Source organism: Hemitrygon akajei, chromosome 14, assembly GCF_048418815.1.
Source record: "Hemitrygon akajei chromosome 14, sHemAka1.3, whole genome shotgun sequence".
NCBI classification, from domain to species: domain Eukaryota; kingdom Metazoa; phylum Chordata; class Chondrichthyes; order Myliobatiformes; family Dasyatidae; genus Hemitrygon; species Hemitrygon akajei.
This window is the reverse complement of record NC_133137.1, coordinates 12,843,186-12,865,406: the sequence shown is the minus strand read 5'-3', so window position 1 is coordinate 12,865,406 and position 22,221 is coordinate 12,843,186. Positions and strand designations below refer to the sequence as shown.

Genomic DNA, 22,221 nt, shown 5'->3' with positions numbered 1-22,221 from the left:
AAGTTATGCTAAATTTGGGGGTAGTGGTGCCAGTCAAATGATTTGCTTTATCATTAGCTTGCTAGCTGCAGAATAATTAGCTAACTACAGAGAGAATCAATTTCAAATTGTCTCTAAATTCCCTTGAAAAAGTTCACAAATTTAAAATTTGACTTGTCGCAATGTGCACATTGCACCATGTTTGAAAATGGCTCCAGACAACTTCAGAAGACTCTTCTTTTTTTAATTAGGCTCCTTCCAATGCTGAAAACCACCTCAGGAATTAACAATCCTGAAGTAGCCGCTGACACAGCTAAAAGGAAATAAAACAGAAACACACAGCAGTTCAAACAACTTTTATGAAAAGAGGAAGGAATTAACTTTTTGGGCCAATAGCATTCTATGGAATATTATAAATCAGAAATGCTAACTTAGTTACCCTCTCCAGAGATCCTTCCTCACCTGCTTGAATATGTATCATTTTCTGTATAACCTCTGGGAAAAGCACCTTACTTTCAGACTGGAGAGTCCAAATTTTCAGCAGCACTTAGGATGTGTTATACTATTCAGGACAAGGCAGCCTGCTTGATTAGCACACACCAACCATGATAAGCATTCATTTGATTCCCCAGGAGTGCACAGCACAGAACATACTGGATTTACGAAAGTAGTCTACTCTGATGGTGCCAGCAAAACTTCTACCAGAAAGAAAGACAAGAACAATAGGCTCATGGAAACATCATTAGCTGCAGATTCCCCTCTAAGTAACATGCCATCCTGACTTGGAAACGTATCACCTTTCCTACGGTTTCTGACCCAACAAGTTGCAAGGGACGTCCTGCGAATGGAGTGCACCAAACCAAGAAAATAGTTCACAGTATCTCCTCAAAGCCAAATAGTTTTGGCAGCGACGACCAGTTTCCAAAGCAAAAATGAATGGGAGAAAATGGATCATAAATATCAGAATTGAAACCATGGGCTCAGCAATATGCTATGTTACAGGGTTATTCAATGTTACAGGAGTATATTTACTGTCAGAAAAGCAAATCAGCTGGTTCTGAGTTCCCAATGTCTCACTATTAAGCTAGTAGACAGTATTTTGTTTACATTTCAGCATAGCTACAGAATATACAGCATGCACAAAAATGTATACAGTTACATCATTTGAATCACATTAAATTGATGAGAATTCTCTAGGTCCTAGCATGTTAATAATAAAATAATGTTTGATTATTTTATCTTGCTTAAAATTCATATTTCCAGATTTACCAGTGTATATTTGGTCAACCTTTCCCATGTGTGAATAAATTCATCCTAATTTTGTACTCCTTTACATTATGCCATGTCACTAACTGCAGCCTGGGTTCCAACAATATTTATAGAAGGTTTCAGAGACAATACGTGAGCTCTTCATATCTACATTTTGCAAAGGACTTTGTTAAAGGTTGGAAAAACCACTGACAATACAAACTCTGTGAAGACCAGTTCAATATGTTAGATTTTTTAAACATGGACTACATCATTTTGTTTTGTTTGAGCCTCTGCATACAAGTGAAATCGATTTTATTCTTCACAAGTAGCAGAGCACTGTTGTTGCCAGTTGGCAAGAAGTATCAAAGAATAAACTTGTTGTTTTTAGTCATTCAATCTGTGTGAAGTCCATGAGCAATCAATTTTTTGCCAAAGGCTTACAGAAGTAAAAGGATGCTGAAACTTAGCTTTTTCCATTTTAGGTAAAGCAGAGAAGTCACAAAAGGTAGGTGACATGGAGACATAGGGAATTACTAAATTAACTTGTGAATCAGCCTCCATTTTTAAGTAAAGTTTGATGCATTTATCAGAAAAACTGAAACATTTAAAAACCTTTGGTTTTGTGCAGTTATTAGATTTTTTAAATAAATTCCAATTTATGTTTTACATTATTGACAGATCTTAAAGTACTTTAAGGTTTTAATTTTGAATTGGGGCAGCATGCAGATAACAACCACTGAGCTGAACTGGATATGCCTGTACTCTGTTGATCTTGTGTTTTATATTCTGTGTTTTTTGCTCATTTTCTTTTCTTGTTGCCATTTTCATGATTTGTTTTTTCTTTATGCATGGTTGATATTTATTCTTTGGATGGGTTCTAGGGTTTTCTTTGTTTTGTGGCTGTCTGTGGGGAAGATGAATCTCAGGGTTGTATACTGTATACATAGTTTGATAATCAATGTACATTAAATCTTTGAATCTTGAATCTTTAAGTTTCAAATGCTGGAAAATTGATTCCTACTCTTTTTGGGCATAACACATATGGTGTAGCAGAAGATTAAGATTGGCATAATTAAGATATTAAATTGCTACATTTGTACAAACCTGGAGTACTCTATCAAGATTACATAAACATAGCATGAATCACAGATCTGCTTATGGCTTCAAACTTTGCCAAAAAATTAACAAATGAAACCTTCATCCAGCACTTCTTTTTCATAATTCAGAAAGAATTGTTAACATTAGTTCAAGCAGGGCAGCAGTGCATCAACTGTAAAAGAACTTGGTCAAACTAGTATTCACAAGCATAGTAACAATATTTTGTATCGTGGCATATAAACTTAAGAATATAACTCCACAGTTAAGTGTACACCCAAAATGACACTGTCATAACTGACCCTGGGTATCTTATGTGCTTTATTTTTGTCACTGATTTTTTTTTCAAAGGACCACTTTTATGATTCTTTTTAACAAAGCTTATTTATTTGCTGTATGATCTTTCCCATAGTTGTGTCTTTCATTGCAAAATACAATTCAAAACTAATTACAATCTAAAAAGTAAAACCTTTATAAGTGCCCTTCACTGAGAACAATTGGATCACACAAGCACACACTAACCAACACCACACAATGAGTACATTAATATAAATACATCATTTTGGACTCTGTTATGTTCAGCATTGAAGTATGTTTAGTGCATTCTGGCATAGAATCGAAATGGTAACGATTGCTTACAACAAAAACTATAAGGACCTTAAACAGAAGGAGGTATTTTTAATGTCCTTTTAATTTGCAAAAGGGACAGGTATTATAGAGTGCAATGCGAATGAACCCACAAACACAAAGGCAGATAAATTAGTGTGTTAACTGCCTTTAATGTACTGAAAGTGATTTCACTATATTTTCCTTACATGCTTGCAGTCATGTGCCTCAATCTTTACAATATTTTACAGTCTGAGTGTTTGACTTAGTAAACCCATTCAATGGCAGATCCCTATTTGTTTGGATAGAGATTGATAACATGATGCCAGAGAAAAGTTAAGTCACTCAAAGATAGTATTTGAAGTTAATTCATTTCAGTATATACAATGTGTTTTATTTACAATGAAGCATAATTGATTCATCTCTTTTATACACCAAAAAAACTTCCAAGCGTACTCCTTTGACAACTCTTCTCTAACAATATATCATTCTTAATACTCCAAAACAAGCACTTTTAGGATTGTCCAACAATAAATACTATTGACCAGAAAGATACTAATATTTATTACAAGCAATTTCTGCACTTTATTCATGTTGAATAATGAGCTACTTATTGCTTGATACATAATTTAAGAATACTATTCTTTGCCTCATGATGTAAACACCTGTATTGCTCAAAATGGGAGAGAATTAGAGGTTGATGCTAAGTATCACAAGATCAACATATCAAACATATATAGCTGTAAATGGGTATTTGTATAAAATATTTACCATAAGTGAAACAACGAATACCTATGTTCTCTTCAATATTTACATCCACTAGTTTTTGCATGTACATATGTTGAGTTGTCCTATTGTTATATATCTGGAAATAGTGCACTTTCCCCTACTTTTTCCAATCTTTTCTATGAACAAAGTAAATAATGCCATTCTAAGTTGCTTCTGAAGCAGAATATATAGCCTGAATTCTGAACCTAAAATGTCTTCTTGACATTATTGAAGTTTTGGGAACTTCTATGATTATCTTCCTGAACTCAGGAATTTAATTGTATATCTTGGTCATAGTCCTACTAACAGGACAGATGAGATTTCTGAGGTTGTGGCAGGTCAGGGCAATATAAGTTGTGGAAGTATTTCACAATTCCTAAAATCCAAAGTAATGAAATAATTTGCATGTCTAGTTATTGTCTCGACATTAAATTTTATTTTAAAAAATATTTAATTGAATATTAATCATGTGATATTCTTGCTTACCCCTATAGCCACTCAGTGTTGCTAACTATTGTAAAACAATTTGATTCCCTTTCTTCCCCTCTGCTGCTACATAAGCAAGATCTGTTTAGATTGGTTTTCACTCATTCTTATTTTACAAAGCTATAAATATATTACGATTTTACTCTTGATCCCTAAAAAGAGTACTTCACTAACCAATCGATCTGATGAGCATTTTGCTTGTTTTAACCCTGCTGGTTACATTTTGAAATAATTATGGAAAAAAATGTAATAGCAATTGCCCAGAGAAAGAGAGTTAATTATTTCCTCCTTCCAGTGACACGTGTAGGCGTGCAGGTGTCCTCTATTGCTCATTACGCCACACCATATTTCTTCATCTATAGCATGTGATATCACAGTGGCAACTTGTTCAACAGGGGGAGTTTTCTATGTATTGTATTCATGCATCAAATGATTCTTCTGTTTGTATGATATCTATGCAACTTTTGACCAAGTTTACAAATGAAATACCTCAGAAACATTAACTATACATTGCAGAGAAACATCCACCAGATGGAATCCTTCACTTTTGTTTTTTGGTGAATGACTTACTTAAATATCATTCAAATAAATACAGTAGGAAGAAGGAAGGGGAAGAATATCTCAATGATATGTCACTTTGTAAAACATCCTTTGAAAATTACAGCCATTTATGATCGATTTTCCAAAGAAAAGTATTGCTTTAAAACTGTGTTCAGTTTCATCAAACACAAACATTCATGTATGTCAGATCAATGGGAGATCTGTGAATTAGCTATTGTCAGTCCATTCTGGCACCATGCCAACTCCATGTACTGAGTGGTACTGATGTGGTGAGAGGGTTCTTGACATGCCATGTGGATACAAGTAGTCACCAGGTTGAAGATTGCTTGCAGACTGAATGCCAGCTTGAGGAGCACAAGACCTGACTATGGGCTGGTGAGAAACTGAGGTCTGATGCTGAAACATATTGTGCGTATCCCCTATCTGTGGAGATGTATGGTTGGAAACTCCAGAGATGCGAGGCATTAATGGGCTTGATGTGAAATGTGCTGAGAAGTGTTGGTAGGGTATTCGGTCCATGGGCTGCATCGCAGTCACTGTGCAGCTGCTGTAGGAAGGAACAGTGGCCCAAGTGTTGCAACTAATGTCATCAAGGCTGGAGCTGGGGTCCGTTCCCGGTGTAGAGCCAGCATACATGCATGCTTGCCGTTGTGCTGAGTCAGTCCGATAAGAAGGAGTAAGGTTTTGTTGTTGGGAGTAACTTGAGGACCTGTAGAAAGGGTCATCTTCAGGCGGAGGACTTTCTATATATGACTTCTTGAATGGATGCTCGGTCGAGTTGCAGTCTTCTTCTACTGTTTATATAAATAAATCAGAGTGGAATCAAGTTTAATTAATAGGCCATCTATGTATGAAGCATCTCTATTGAAGACATTGCATTTGTTTGTAAATTTGATTAAAATGATCTCATAAATATTTTAGCAGTAATTTTGTCTGTAAATATCTTGGGTCCATGAGGTATAGTGTCTCATGTCTTTGAGGTCACTTCAGATCAGCAGGTTGTGAACTTAAGTTTCATTTCATAGGCACAACAGCAATGCCTTGACTCACACTCCACTCTATGCCGCTACTAAGAGGAGGTGGCAAGGTCAGAACCATATACCGTATTGGAATGAGGCATTGAACTGAGGTCTTTTGCACTCACTGATTATTGTTAAAGATTCCGCGACATTATCTGAAGAATAACAAGCGAGTTCTTCTCCAGTGTCCTGGCAAACATTGAGGCCTCAATAAATGTTACCAGATGAGATGATTATCTGGACAATAGTGCATGTTTGCATATATTTCCTTTGTTACAGCAGCGACCATACTTCATTGGCTGTTATGTATTTAGAAACATACTGAAATTGAAGAAAGTTCTCTATTGAGGCAAATGTTTTTTTTCTCTTTATCACGGCCTTATCAAGCAGTTTCCTAGTTCTTGCTACCTCCAAGTTCCAACATGTATACATTAGCAATTCTCAACTTATTATTTCAATTAGATTATAAAGCCAATCCAAATAATCCTAAATACTTAACATCTGTTTTTGTCACGGGTTCTGTTCCTCAACATGTTCCTTAAGGCATATCTCTGATAACTTACTTCTCCACAATAGTTAGTTCTTGCCTTCCATGCAATGAAATGTTGATTTTAAAAAGGGAGGAAAGGGTCTTTAGAAGCCGAGACTGTGTGAGGTGGAGCTGAGACTGGGAAGGTCACATGCTCGTTTAATATCACAGCATTCCATCTCGCCACTGTAGCCCCAAGAGTTGTTTATTTTTTGACACTCAAGCGGAACAGATAACAGGTTATTTAGAGAAGCCACCCACAGAAGGGACAGTTCAGATCTCTCAGTGGGAACACTTGAGGTGGACGTCTACTTGTCAGTTTATTTTTTTACATCTGCTGATTCCTCGAAAATAGGATACTGCAAAGTGTTGTGCTAGCAATATTATTGGAACTAGAAAATATTTCCTTCCCAATTCTAGCATTTACTACTATCTACCTTTTCACTATAACATTTGAAGATGATTCTGACAGGACGCTCACAGCGTTATGAGAGCGCACAATAAAATACACAGAAGGGTTGGAGAATGCTGTTCCTTACCTTTCCTTTTGTTGCAATGATAGAGCGGACTCTGTTCCTGGGAGAGTGAATATGGATTGGGAGGGAGCAGCTCTTGAGATGAACTGGAAACACCGTTCTCACATTGGTACTGGGAGCTCAGGTTGCTGGACACGGGCAACACTCGTACCTCCCCACTGAACTGATTGGCAGCGGACCCCACACGTTGCCTGACCGTGCTCCTGGGAACCACGGGGTATTCTTTACTGTAAGCATATTACAAAAGTGGATGCATTAACATTCAAACTAGGATAATATTCTGTACCTCAATATTATCCCGCTTACATGGAGCACAATCTTTGTTGTAATTGAGGTTACAATATGTGTTAAAACTATACGTATAGTTGAGACTGCGACCCGAAGAGTTAAACTTCATGTGCCATTTCAAAACATTCTTGCAGGCTTTGAAAATCTAACTGTTTTTGATATTATTCTGTGATTCCCCCTCTGTTACCCGTTACTCTGTCAATTCTAATAAAGGCTGTGAAAAAGTGCACAGATGTCACCCTAGGAATCTTTCCCACGCGCACAATGAGCTGAATGGCCTCTTGATGGTACATAACGTTGCTTTAGGAAAATCTTGCTTTCTTGTTTATGGCCCAAACAATGGGTTAATCATGTTCAACGAATGCTTACTTCAAGCTGTTATTTTAAGGCATGCGTTCATTGGCCAGGGTTGGCGGGTGCCTGATTTCAATTTTTGAATAAAGGAATCTTGGATCAATCAGCACTTGGAAAATCTGACCCAATGTATTGCTGTCTAAAGGCCAAGTGTGACCAACTTTGAAAAATGAGTCTTATGATGTACAAGCTCTGTGTACAAAGTTGGGCTATTAATACAAAATAATTAAGGAAGATTCTAATATTTTTTAAAATGTCCTTAATTGTGGTCTGTCCACAATGCCGGGTTTGCAACAAATATATTTTATGCCCTACTCTACAATTGCGGCTATACTTTAAATAGGCTCTATAGGCTGGAAAGGACTTTGGCGCGTTCTTAGGCGCCAAGAAAGTGCAAGTTTTTTTTTCCCTGTTCACAAGGATATCCTCGCAAAAGATTTGGTCAGCACAGTGAGGAAGCGTTTGCGTGTGAACAACCCAAGAATCCCCAGTAGAACAAAGCTGGCATGGTACTGAACAGGAATGGGTTTGACTGAAAGTAAAAGCGTGAAATTTAATAATTTATTTATATAGCATCCTGGACAACATATATTTTGGCATTTTGTCCATTACATGCAATCCAGAGTGTGCGCGCAAGTTACCTTTGCATCCGAGACATTCGGTGCAACTCCATATCATCGCTTCCACGAAATCCCTTTGCAAATGGGTTATTTTCTATTTTAAGTTGGGTAATCTAAATTAGAAATTAAAATGACGTTGAGTTTCTTACAGCATTTCAACATAAAGTAGTTTCAAATGGAGCCCCCAATTAAACATCCCCTGTGAAAATAATGACAATGCTAACAAGCCTGCTGATATGAGACAAGAATTATACATGCGTATCTGAACTTTGTTTTGTTTAGAAATTTTAAAACTTCCTTAATGCACTGTGCAACGTTTTTCGCATTTAAGGAGGGTAGGAGTTTTTACTGGTACTTTCCCAACATTTAACAGATATTCTCGTGCAGGAAGTGTATTCAACAGACCTCGGCGCAAACATGTGTAACTTTGTGTAATCCATCACTAAGTTGTGTAAAACTAAAGGCTCAATGCACAGCTTACAATCGGTTTTGGCCGTCTGCGAGGTGGGCCAGTTTTCACATTGATTTGGAAGTGTCAGTATCGCCTGGTAATCCTATGGCCATAGAAACCAGCAATTGGAAAGGGAATCTCAAAACCTTTGAATTGGATTTCCTTGACGAACAATTGTTAACCAAGTTAAAAGAGGCAGAAACTTCTTGGAAAGTTTGTTATAATAATCTGCTATTAGTTCAGAACGCATGAATTCCAAGCCACAAGTTCTCGCTGCTCTCTTCACCTTTTTTTGAGGTTTAGCTGGGTGACCATTACGGCCTGCTAACTTGACTAGGGCCGGCTCTGGACCCGGTCAGTGCCAGGTATTGCTGGTGTATCGGTAGCCCTGGCCAGCATCCCATTAACCAGGTCCGACTGAAAATGAAGATATATAGAACTTGACTTTCAGTATTGCAATGGCAAATGGATAAGGCGCAAATGATTAAGGACAGTTACCTCGCGATAATTATCTCCACCGCTGGGAAAATGTAGGGCCAGCGTTTCACACAACTAAATAACTTGCAGAGAATACTTTGGGCAAAGCTGTAAAGGGACACGTTAGTATTAAAACTTGCTTTAAGTCGACGTCAAAGCAAATTGTATTGGAAATTCTGAAATGCCCCCCTTCGAACATTCGTTGCATTTAGCTTTAGATAATATTTTCCCGCGTGGGTCCCGTCAGTGGCTCCACGACTTGCAAGTAGCATGCAAGTAATACACGTCAGCCTAACACCGAATTTGCTACTTGATTAAATAGGTTAGTCGGAGGAGTGAAGTAGGGGCGTCATTGCATTAAGGAATCACAAGGCAAAGCCCAACGAAGTCACAACATACCAGGGTTGAAATACACTGCTCAGTTTATGCAGTTATTATTTGCAGTAATACAAGCCAAACAACTAGCTTTCCTTTTATTAATCAGCTGCACTATTTGATTTTAAGCATCCATCTTATAACAAAAACTCTGCATTTCATGTCTCAGTACATGTACTTTTCTTGTTTTCGTGTTATTTCTTCATAACACGTCGTTATTTTCAATATTTCTAATAGCTTGTTTTGCGATACTTTCGCTGAACGTACGATTAATCTCAACTTTAAATTCTTGTTACCGACATATTGATGATTAAATGGTATTTCTACAGGAAAACCAAAGTTACTTTTAAAGACACATCATAGAAGCTAAATTTTATTTATACTTTTCACAATATTTTGTTATCCATTTTTGAGGAATTTTGAGGAGAATTTTTGAGGAAGCAAATGCACTGTGTGCAATTTTAAGTAACTCTTCTGATGCGTGCTCAGTCGTGGGAAAATCATGCCAAACTAAGTAAAAAAAATGTGTTCTGCTAAGGAACTAAACGCTTAAGCAAGAGTGTAGGCAGTTAAAAATAATTTCTTTGTCAGCCGAATAACCTAACCTGTTTTTTTTTGTTGTTACAACCTGATGCAACTTGTACCCCGTTTTGAATGAATTTAAAATTGTGGGCTTCTGGGCACCTAAATTGCAATTATTATCTTCTTGCTACGAAGCGAGTAAAATCCTCGAATCCATACCCTCAATTTAAACAAAGTCTCTTTTGTTTTAAAATCACGTTTCCCTGAGATATTTTACAATCCAATGAAGAATATTGGTCTCTTTAAGGTAAAACCAAAAACTAATACTACAAAACTTGCACTTGGAGGCATTTCAAGGAAACGCAAACTTTTTTCATTAAGCATGATAAATGTCAGTTCCGTTTTGCAATTGGTGAACTGCAGGTGAGGTTTTTACTTTGATTGCGGTTGGAAAGTTAAATGGATTCCTACCCCAAGCTTCGACCTTTTCCTGGAATGAGTGCTGCGGCAGAACATGTTTGCCCGTCAATTGTTTAAACGGGCGGGTAACGCAATTGAATGGAGCTATAAAAATATCTTGCTCTCCCTCTTCAGATCTTTCAATGACATCCGCCAGAGTGATTGTTGATCTCTGAAACTTTAATCCTCAACTAATTCCCCAAATGGCGTTATTTCACTAAAGGCGGAAATTAAAAATTAGTCTAAACTTTTCATAGGTGGCGAGTTATTGAAGTATCCGCGTATAATGCTCACAAAAAAAATCCTAACAGAAATTTTTAAAGGACGTTAATCGCAAATGCTAAACGTCTGAAACAAAAGTAGAAATTATTCGATATATAATTATGCAATTAATTTGCATCTAGTAAAACAACCAAGAAGGGCTGGGGTGTTTCTGCAAACACATCACCTCAGTTTTAGTCATTTTTTTCATAGACCCTGGCCAATTATGCAAAGATCACATCACGTAAATGGGCAATATTTAAACATTTAATGGTTGTGAACAAAATTCTTACAGTATAGATACAAGGCGTCGCGTCCGTTTGCACTGTGCCCCAGACTGTGATCTGTCCAGCGCTGTGGACTGAATCCACTCCGGCCTAGTTATACCATGAGCCTAGATGTCTCTTCTCTTTACAAACAGTGAGTGGAAATTGAAAAGTCGGATTACAGGGGTGAGAGTGGGAGAATGGATCAGGTTCTCACAAAATCCTCACCTTATGGTTTTGGTACGACGTCACAGCGATAAAGGCAGTTTCAGAGAAAACATGGGTACAGAATGCGGTGTTTTTCGAGCCAAATCCGTTATTCTCGTCAGCCTTTACGATATGGAGCCTGGGCTGGTACTTGTGCATCGAATTTAGGATAATCTAACGAAAGAAAATAAGCGCAGTTAAATTTGGATCCAAATTATTGATCTAAATTAAGCAATTTGTCAATTTGGGCAATTGCGGTAACAGGAAACTGCACGTCAAAGGCGCGGGATGAGGAAAGGAAAAGGGGGGTGGGGGCTGTCGCCTCTGTAGTTAAAAGCCAATGGAAAGCTCGTCATGGTTTTCCGTCATCTACTTCTACAGTAACTCTCACCCCAATGGCAACTTGTTCCAGATAACGCTGGGTAATGCTGGCATTCTGGATAAATGCTCAGAATGGCTGTGATTCTGTTTTGGAAAACACCCAATTTCCTAAACCCCTTCCATGAACAGCCAACCCCTCAAAAGGAGACGCTGTCTTTGATTATAAAATGTGATTTAAAACTTTTCAAGCATCTGGTAATACGAAAATGACTTTCCGAGGGACTCCTGCAATTATTCCAAGATCGCCAAGATTGTTGGTGGGGAGGGGGCGGGGGGAAGGGTTTCGAGCGAATCTGGCGACAGAAAGACGCTGCTTGTCCCGCAATGGCATACCCTCCAAATCATCCCTTCTTGGAGTCCCTCTCATCCCCCAGGCTTAGTTCAATTGCTTTGACAGTCTCGTAAGCCCTAAACATCACTGGTGAAAGATCTAATGATTTTTAATTTCATTACGTCCCGCTTAGTTGAGAGGCTACCAGTACTGGTTACATCCAGCAATTTGTTAAACGTAGTTTTCATTGTTGCGTTTCTATTCGTTTGTTTAGGTAGATTTTTGCAATCGCCGCCTTTTCACAGTAGGGAAGATGGGTTTCATCGGGCTCCCATCCACTGCCCGGCAGTTTCCAAGACTACCATTAACCAACGAAGTGCTTAATGTCTGGAAACCCCGGCTTACTATTCTGGTAGAAGAATATTATGAAGCTTAAATAAAACTGTTAACATTTGAGTTTTCAGTTTGTGCTTTTAGCTCCATTTTCTAATGTTAATTCTTATCTCTTGGCAAACCTCGCAAATAATACAGGACAGCAGAGATGGGATTATTTATTTTAAAATTACGTTTAATTCATCCAATAAAGCAACGGCGCTCATTTTTACAACAAATAGCATAGGAGGAAGATCAAAAGGATTTCATTAGAGCCCTGAAACTTACGGAGAATAAGTTTGGACCACTCTTTATAATAAAATGATAGTTACATCAGTTGTATTCGAAAGTCTGGATGGGCAAAAGCAGGGGAATGAACGCGTGTGCCTTCTCTCATAATACTCATATTGTTTATGTTAAGGGAGACCTCCCCATGTCCCATAATGCACTACAGCAGAATGAGGCAATATGTGTTCGGGACCATTAATTTCAGGTGAAGTGAAAGGTTCCATTCTCAAATCGTGTTTGCAATCCATGGCATTCCTGGTGCGTCGCTTTAAAAAAAACACACACACGTACACTATTTGGCCCAATGCCGCAGTTGAAATAGTAACCCTGTTAATGTCCACTTCTAGGATGTATAGCAACATGAGAAAACCAACAACAGTTATTCATGTTACACCAAATGTTCTATACAGTTCCATCACCCTGCAACTCTCTGCTTAATCCTTCGCAAACCAACGCCAGTTAAATCCGTCACATTTCCCTTCGGTGTGAACGGCAAGCAGCTTGGCAGGATTGAGCTTTCCTTGTTAGCGTCCAATGCAATGTTGATGTGTGCACTTCTATTAAGATTGGGCAAGTTTTGAAGATAATTAAGAGTTCAGCTACTTAGTGGAAAGAAAGAGACTTCAAATAAAATGAGCTCAGCGCACTTACGTGTCCGAAGGGGTCCAGGTGGTTATTGGTAAGTTTCAGCTTTTGGAAGGAGACCAACTGTCTCATCCAATGAGCCCCAGTAGCAGGTGAATCTGGATGAACGTAGAGCCTGCCCGGCATTGCGGGCTCTGCCTTCCCCGTCACAGACCTTGAGAAAACAAAGCATGGAAAATGTTCAGATTCATTGGAGCTAAACTCCTACATCAGTCCAGTCTAGACGTAGAGCACACAAAGCGCATTGACAACGATAAAACAGGTGTTGCTCTCAGTGAATATGTTATACATGTTGAAACCAAACCCCGAATTTACATTGCAGAATCGCTGCTAGCAAGTGAAACGATCCAAATGCCTGATTTTAAACCCCCGGTGCTTGTCTGAATTAAATCTTACGAGCCATTTAGCAGGCGTTCATTTGCCCTCACACGGCCTCCTTTGCAGACCATGTCCGTGCCACTTCCGACCCGTGTAACAGCATGTCACGTTTTTGAAAGGCTAATCCTTCTCACCTCCATTACCGCGCCAATCCTAATCTGTTCATACCAACTAGCATACGGCTTCCCTTACTAGTGAACCGGATAACCGAACAGTACGTAGCACTTGCCATTTATTATCAGCGAATTTGTAACGGTGATCATCCGCCGGCACGATATCCATTAGAAGGATGTATTTTGTCTTCGGATTTAACCCGGTCACCTTCACTTTGTAACTAGGAAACATGCGCCTGAAGTAAAACGAGAAGCGTGGAGGAGTGATAAATTGGCAAAAATTTACTACAGAAAATAGTAACCACTTTCATTGATGATATATGTCGCTGGAGGTCTTGCCCAATATTTACTCAAAAGGTACATCTAATGTCAGAGAAATGTATACAATATACGTCCTGAAATTCTTTTTCAGGATGCATAGCTATACTGATGCATAGCTTCATTTTGTACAAAATAAAGGGAATGCTGATTTTGCAACTTGAGCAAACATGATCTGTAATTCATGTGCATAGTAAACAGGTATTAAGACAGCCGAGGTTAGAAAGGCAGCGTTAATGCAATAAGTAATATAGGCAATATGGCTTCGATCATGGCCTAATTTGTAACCTGCATAATATTTCATCTCTTTGTATCAAAATAGCTGTTTGTGAACGCGAAACGTGTTTATAATATATTTCGGGAAATAATCCGAAGCTTTTTCAGCCATTAAGAAGTCGCACGGGGGTGGGGGTAGGGGGTTTAGGCAAAAAGCTTTTTAAATGGAAAAACTGTATGTATTGTCTCGCCAAATTATCGAATAACAGCTTGAATATATGCAGATCTTTATAAATATTCATCACTTGTTCGGCGCAAGTGGGATGAAATTGAAAGCCCACGAGGGAACACGTCTGCATGCAAAAAGAAATGTTGTGAAGGCAGAATGGGAAAGCAAGCACTGTGCGGCTCGGGTCTTTTAAGGGATCTTAAATTGAACGTCCTGCGTTTCTGACTCAATCCCCCAAATTATTTAGCATCTTACTCAAATATAATATCAAATAGATGTGGGAAAGTAAGCTGGCCGAACTTTAAATTAATTAAAAGCGAATGTAGCGGGCAGCAGATGAGTTCATGTAATTAGTATAATTTATTAATTCTAGCATTTAAAGTAGCTTATCGCGTCAGTTTATAAGTGATCTAACATTTTACTATAGTTCTTACAAGAAGACCGATAATTAAATTAAGTTAAAATGTGTGCATTCGTGGAAGATACATATTTCATAAAATATATTTTTCTCGTTACTTCAAGATTGATTGGTTTTACTATCAAAAGTCACTTGAAATATTCTTTATGAAAAATTGATTAATCTGAGTGCGTTTAACGATGAGCATTGAAGTTATTATCTATATTATTAGTTATTATCTATATTATTTATTATATTGGCCTCTTTAGAGCCACTTAAGAGTTTCCCTTTGGGACGAACAGATTTTGTAGAACAGGGAAAGTTCTGTCACCAGGAACTTTGGTTGATCAAATACATATTCATAACTGCATGTAAGTAAGAGCCAAACTGTGAAGATGATGACGAATTTAAGTAGCAACTGTAATTATTGTAGCATTTCATTTGGGTAAATTTGTTTTCCTTTACCTTCCCGCTTTAGTAATGATCATTTCTGTCCCGACTTCGTGAAATTTTAACCATAATTCTCGCTCGTGTAAATAAACTTTAATTCCCTCCATACCCTAGAAGTGGAAAAAGTTGAAATTATAATTAATAAATACGCATAATTAGAATTGCAATATCAACACAATAAGTGTCATATAACTAATCAATGCAATCGTTTCCCCTCAATGATCCCCTCAATTTGAAATCAGAGATATTCTAAGCGATGGCCCAACAGCATGTAACAACCAATCAAGCGCTGTGTATACTAGCACTAAGAAAGGTGTCAGATGCATTTACAGACATTTACATGTAACACCTAGTTGTTAACCATGTTAAGCAATAACGCACACTTATTATGTTGCACGGCATAATGGTTTTGTTAGCGTAAGGGTGTCTGAGACCAACCTGTTGACTATATGTTGCTTGTTGTGGGGAGTGAGGTTTGCTGGCCGCGCCGAGCAGACTGTCCTGCTTATTTTCAGAAGAATGTTCCTTGGGCTCGGGCTCGCCGTGTGTTGTTGCTGGCAGCCCAAAGCCTTCTTCAGTCTCCGCCATATTTCGCCGCACGATTCTTGCAAAAGAGGCACGAAACCCCGAATACTGTGATTTAATTGTTAACAAGGTAAAACGACAATCATACAGCACAGTTCTCTCTTGGTAAATACACACAAAAAATAAATAAAAAGAAGGATAAATGGGGAGAGTGGATAGCTTCTGAAATAACAAGCTATTTGCACTGTTGCATAATGTAGGCCTTTTATATTAAGTTATGGAATATTAAGGATAAAACCACAATGCCAATCTTAGCTGACTCGGAAAGATAAATGAGGTATACACGAAATTCGTCTGGACTTCTGGAAAGAGTAATAGAGATAAGGTTCCAGGCTGCTTTTGAGCAACCGTTTGATTGGAGTATACGCAGCAATTACATTTCCTCGACTTTGTAGACCCGTGTTTCGGCGTTATACCATTGGGTCCATTGCCCCGTTGAAGGGTCGGCAGCTTTCGACATTAGCCCGAGGTCTCACCGTGGTATGACGATGACTATTGTTTAATTGACTCGAGTGAGCACTTTTGGTCACTCACTATACGCACGCTCAGACTTCGGAAAGGACTGAGCACATGATCGTGTCAATAATGAGCAGTTTTCAAAAGCGTGTGACCTACAGAAAATTAAATATTCTACAGCTGATCCCAGCCTTGGCAATGGGGAAGAGTTCTTAGGTTCGAAACTTCAAAATATCCCAGCCTCCCAGAACTGTCACCATAGCACCAGTTAACTATTTTATCGTATGATTTTAGATCTGACGTGGGGTAAAAATTTGAGTCAGATACTGCATTACTTAAATACTGCTAGCTACTTCATCAAGAGCCCAGTTAACTTCATCACATCTCGGCGTAATAAATATCATCTCCAGCAATTTGAGATACAAATATAATAACCATAGTTCACAACACAAATGGGACACAAAATACCTACAAAGTATTTCTCTAGCGTTTCAGCCAGATTGGTTGAAGAGTATGTCAACATATTTCATAAGAAAAAGCACAAATTAAATATACATTTGTGTTGTATGGGTCCATGTCATCCCCAATTAAACTAGGCCTCTATTTAAAATGCACTAACGATCAGCGACGAAGAAGATTACAACGCAAAAATAATTTAAGTCCTGTTTATCCTGGCTACGAGGCAACTAATGGGTTCATAATAGTTTTGTGCATTAAAATTATATGTCGCCGGCTCGTAACGCTAATATTTAATTTATCAATTGTTTACACAAAGGAACAGTTTCTGAAGCAGGTTGAACTGAGAAGATTTTACACAACCACAATTCTCCTTAATATTTAGATTCCAAATTGTAAAATCCGCTTATTTTATTTTCACGTTTATATTTTGTTTTAATATAGTAAATTATTTTACTCACGGGTCTTTTGACTGGGTACTTAATTGGCCATGCATTTTAGGCACTGGAATACTATTATAAATAATTCACGCCAATCATGAAACACAGAGTGTGCACCGATAATCGACGGACTGAGCTTGTAAAACATATTTATGTGAAGATAAGGCATAATCTTTCAAAGTGTTATTTGAATGAGAATGCATTGGCTATTTCACAGAAAGTCATGCGTGTTGAAATATATTTACACTTTTTGGCAAGAAGGGCGATATTTTACTCGTAATACGTTTCAGGGTATTTTATAGGAAAATTATGAAGGAAATGGGGATAACGAACCCCATTCCGAAGGGAACCACTGCACTGACACATTGCATTTTTGCTAAGTTTCAATAATGTATAGTTATTTTCATGTGATCAATATCTAAATGAACATGTCATTAATATGTTTCTTAGTTCCAATTCCAGTACAATAAGTTACTGATTTCGGGATAAATATTGTTCGCCGAGATTCTCAATCGAGAGGAAAGCGAAAAGAAAGTGCTTCCGGCAATATTAGGCGGTTTTACAGAAAAAATGCCAGAAATAATAAATCCTCACTACAGACTTGCAAACTGCAAGAAGTCGCTACTTCGATGCTAAACTGTTCCACTTTTACTAGGATTAGTATTTGTGAAATTTGGTGTAAAAAACTCAAGAGGACTGGCGGATCAGAGGAAAGCGATGTGTCTGTAAAGATAGGCCGCGATACAGTGCTTGTCTATGTAAACATGCACTCATAGTGGTCAGTGTCATCGTTGGTTGTATTTTTTGCACACATTGAAATATCACCAGTCACTGGATCTCCAGCTCTTTGCATTTCAAAAGGACTTGCGACAGCAATCGGAAAGAACCCGAAATGCCCCCCTCTTGGTTTATTTTCCGCACAGGCCCCGTTATTTACTGATAAGATACTTAAATAAATCGCGACTTCAGCTTGCACATAGGCACTGCACAAAACATTCATGCAAGCGGAACAGCAAAGCACCAAGAATGAAACTTGAGTCGAGGAAGAAATAACAACGTACCTTCAGATCTATCCACAATGAAAGAGTATTGATACAATCCTTCTCAGTCGCTGTCTTCTCTGGTTAGGCACAGAACACATCCCAGGCTGAACAATCCATAGATCGCCAGAGGTATTGCACTTCTCCAAACACTTCCAGGTTGCCGGACGTGCAAGAGGAATCTTGAGAGAGAAAAAAAAGATAAGGCCTTGTCGTAGTGCTTTGGGTATCTAGGCACAAGAAACTTGGCGTGCAGAGCACGAGTGGGAAAGCAGTTCCCCCATAAGGTTGATTTGGTGGGTGCTGTGTGTGTAATATAGGAATTGCGTGCACATCCAGAAGAGCGCGCTGACTGGAGTGACGTGGGGAGCCCTTCGTGCGCTCGAAGTGCTGAGCGCCTGTCCAACCAGCGCTGATCCACACACAGAGGCTCATCGCAGACCCCCCAGCATCCTGGCAGCTCAAACACAGCACAAAGACACGATGAAACTTGAGCACCTCACCATCCATCTTGGTCCTCTTTTTAACCAAAAAGCGCGCGCGCGCGCACACACACACAAACACACACACACACACACACACACACACACACACACACACACACACACACACACACACACACACACACACACACACACACACACACACACACTCACTCACTCCAGCACCACGCGAACCAGAAAAAAATCTTTTGACTACAGACTAGACCCAAAGATCTCTCCGGGAAGGGAAAAAAAACTGAGTGCCTTGAAATGCAAATCCGATTCCCCTTTTAGGTTGTAGATAACTTCGGAGTTCACCATGACGTTATCCAGATGGGAGAAGCAGAAATCAAGAAAGTTACAAGCCTGTCTGAAGAAGCAAGTATTGAGACACAGTACGGAGTACTTTTGCGTTTTCTATTTGTTTATATCAGAAGAGGGGGAGGATTGTTTGTAGTATTTTTTTTCAGTCTGTGATTTAAAATCTAGAAGTTATGAACGCACTTAAATTGTTATTGCGATAACAAATTCAAATACAGACAGTTCACATGGAGTGAAACTAACAAAAGCCATTTAAGTCTGTAACGCTTAATTTAACTTATTTAAATGTGTGTGTGTGTGTGTGTGTGTGTGTGTCTTTCGAGTGCAGTTGAATAGATCATGACTGCTAAATCCCATTCTCTTGCATTCTGCACTCTGAAGTGAGCCAGTGTGAAACTGTATTCTTGATAAGGATAGGGCCCTATGTAAGTGTTCTTACGTCTCCTGATAATTCAGTATGCAGCATCAAATACATTTTGCATTTCAGTGAAATATACACCCCTCTGAGGCTTTCAGAGTAAATTATAGATTAATAAAGTTTCCTCTGATGCACCGCATTGCTATGCACAATATATTGACAAGTACAAATTTATTTTCTAAATCGAAACTTTCGATAGAGGAAAATCATATCAGAGTATTTCACTGTCTTTGCATCATGCATTAGAAGGTTAGCAATATCGAGTAGCCATGACTGTGCGGCTCACTCTTGGGAAAAGTGCAATATATTTTCGGACATACAATAACACAGAAATTCAAATACTTATTTGAAATTAAGCAAATCTCTGGCTCAAATCATCAGAATTTCGACTACGTGTACTCTCTCTCTCTCTCTCTCTCTCTCTCTCTCTCTCTCTCTCTCTCTCTCTCTTTCTCTCTCTCTCTCTAGTTTTATACATATATATATATATATAGATAGATAGATAGATAGATAGATAGATAGATATAACTACAGCATAAGATGCTAACGAAGAAGTGCGTGGAATGAAACCAATTATGTTTTCCATTTTCCTTCCCAATATTTTGACAACGATATTTAAACTGATACTTTATATCATAATTAATCTGCTTAATATCAAGGCATTGAAATGCCATTTTAGACGGTGCCGAACATTTCGTTCAAGTATTTAATATTTTTATATTGCTCAGGCTAGCTGAGCTTTGGTAACGTCGCCAGGATGTTATGAAAGGGATTTATATGAATTCACATTTCGCTATTTGCAGCTGATTACCGTGTCTTTACAAAATAACACAAATGGCGTATTGCCACGTTTGGGTTTTAAATCAGTGATAATACCTCTGCAAATTTCATAGTAAGAACAGTGGTAACACTCACTGTAGCGTGTGTCGAATAAGACATTCCACCCAGCTCCGGTCCAATACATTATCACATCGGAAGTTTTGTACCTACCCAGAATATGTAATATTTTCCGTAATCATTGAAATAAAACAATAGCTTTCTTGTATCTTGAGATCATAATTGCAGGCTTTTGTTCCCTATGTATTTTTTTAAAAGGGGTTGATTCAGCGCCAAGAATACTTCGGGCTAGAGTGACCACAGCGTCCCGTTACTTTCGTATTAAACCACTTCAATAACTTGAGCGAATTTATTAATAGAGATTTTACTAGTCATTCGCGAATAGATAAAGAATGCCGCGAGAATATCGGCGGTATCATTAGCCATTCACCTATAGAAGTCGCCAACGTCACTAACACGCAAACAGACTTTTTTTGTGTTGGTTGACTGCAACTACAGTGGAGTGTTAACTCGAATCAAAATCATCCCCGTCAAATGCAATGAAAATTCTGTAAATCGGACAATGTTCAAAAGCACAGAGGGTTTAAAATCCAATAAGGCATGTGTTGAAGTTATTTAAGGTTTGAAATGATTAGATGCTGGAATAAGTTAAGCATTTTTATGAAACAGATTTCTGTTCAGAATGAAAGCCGGCGCTCGACTGCTAGAATTGTGTTATTAACCAAAATGAATGCACATACATTTCAGTGATAAGTGCTGGTGCTATATATAGTGACCGATAACCTGCTCATTCAAAGAATCAAAAGAGAGAGCTTGGGAAACATTTATCCCTAGTGTTTGTTTTAATGTCTTATCCACGAACGTAGTTAAAAGAAATTGAGATAAAATCGTTAGCATTGCCCAACTGCAAAAAAAATCTAGCACTTCTTCTGGTGACGTTGTACTGCTGGCACACCTAATAACGCATATGCAATACCAATTAAATAAGTGTGAAGGTTACTCTGAGTGGAACAGGTTTGGGGTTGCTAAAAGCACCAGTGACCCAAAGGTTCTGTATTTAGGAAATGATATTGGCTCTCATGATTGGCAAGAGCGTGAGGTGAGTGCAAACCGGCCGACGTGCAATGTTTATTAAAAAGCTAATAATAACGCCCTCTAAAACATACATGTTTATTTCTGTTTGAATATGCGTAACGTTTGGAGACAAATTTTAACAAAAAAATGTATTTTAGCTGCAAATCCTTACTCCTTTTTTTTAAAAGACATAGTCGCTTAATGTGTGTGAGAACGGCAGTCAAACATTTAAATTAAATTATTAGGCCTCTCTGTAAGTTGCGCGATAGAATCATAAATTTTGTCGTTGAAACAATATGGAAACAATTGAATTCTCCAATAATGTAATGGAGCAAAATAATGCTTGCAACATGACATGATTAACTTGTGTACATAGAAATAACAGGTAAAATCTATGGTCTTTTAGTGTTAACGGAATTCAGTAAATTAAATTTTCAATATTTTGTAAAACAAAATGTCATTGCAATCATCTTTTAACCGCGTAAAATTGTTTTGTTCAGTTTTTTTAGTAACAGGCGGGGACCTGTTTTACTACTCCGTTGTTTTGGCTGCAAATGCATCATGGGAATTTGTCTGGTTATTAGGTTTAACAACGGCAGGCTCCCAATTCAATTTAATACGTGCCCAGGCTTATTTCCAGTTGTAAGTCTGCACAGCACACATTAGTTTTTAGAAGTTTTACAGATGGAGAAAGGTGAGACAGAAATAAGGGTGCCTCAGTTATATTACTGAATAATTTTCGGAAGGCTTTTACCGTAGATTTCCCTCACCTATAAACTATTGTTTCATTTTGCTTTGAAACAACATTTCTTATAGAAATAAGGCCCAGAAATTAGATGCAGCCTAGAATGGGTCAGAAAAGATTCGCATGTTATATTCTATGAATCGACCCGAATAAATAATGACAGATTCCATGTACTGCAGTTGTCTCAAGATACAAAACC

General features: G+C 38.2%; 1 protein-coding gene across 3 annotated transcripts in view; it reads right to left on the bottom strand.

Moving 5' to 3' along the window:
- tbx5a (T-box transcription factor 5a) overlaps positions 1 to 18,286 on the bottom strand; it is a 68,317-nt gene extending 50,031 nt beyond the window's left edge. The window contains exons 1-9 of one of the 3 annotated variants that reach the window (XM_073065476.1): positions 18,167 to 18,286; positions 15,607 to 15,801; positions 15,184 to 15,278; positions 13,675 to 13,794; positions 13,074 to 13,221; positions 11,132 to 11,284; positions 8,114 to 8,205; positions 6,834 to 7,057; positions 3,085 to 5,540 (exon numbers count right to left, since the gene is read on the bottom strand). In XM_073065476.1, coding sequence (XP_072921577.1) covers positions 4,954 to 5,540; positions 6,834 to 7,057; positions 8,114 to 8,205; positions 11,132 to 11,284; positions 13,074 to 13,221; positions 13,675 to 13,794; positions 15,184 to 15,278; positions 15,607 to 15,756 — 1,569 coding nt within the window. In that variant the 5' untranslated portion in view covers positions 15,757 to 15,801; positions 18,167 to 18,286 and the 3' untranslated portion in view covers positions 3,085 to 4,953. Of the gene's footprint in view, positions 1 to 3,084; positions 5,541 to 6,833; positions 7,058 to 8,113; positions 8,206 to 11,131; positions 11,285 to 13,073; positions 13,222 to 13,674; positions 13,795 to 15,183; positions 15,279 to 15,606; positions 15,802 to 18,166 lie in introns of those variants that run through there. The other 2 variants (XM_073065477.1, XM_073065479.1) reach the window with 2 other exon arrangements.
- Between the last annotated feature and the right edge of the window lie 3,935 nt (positions 18,287 to 22,221).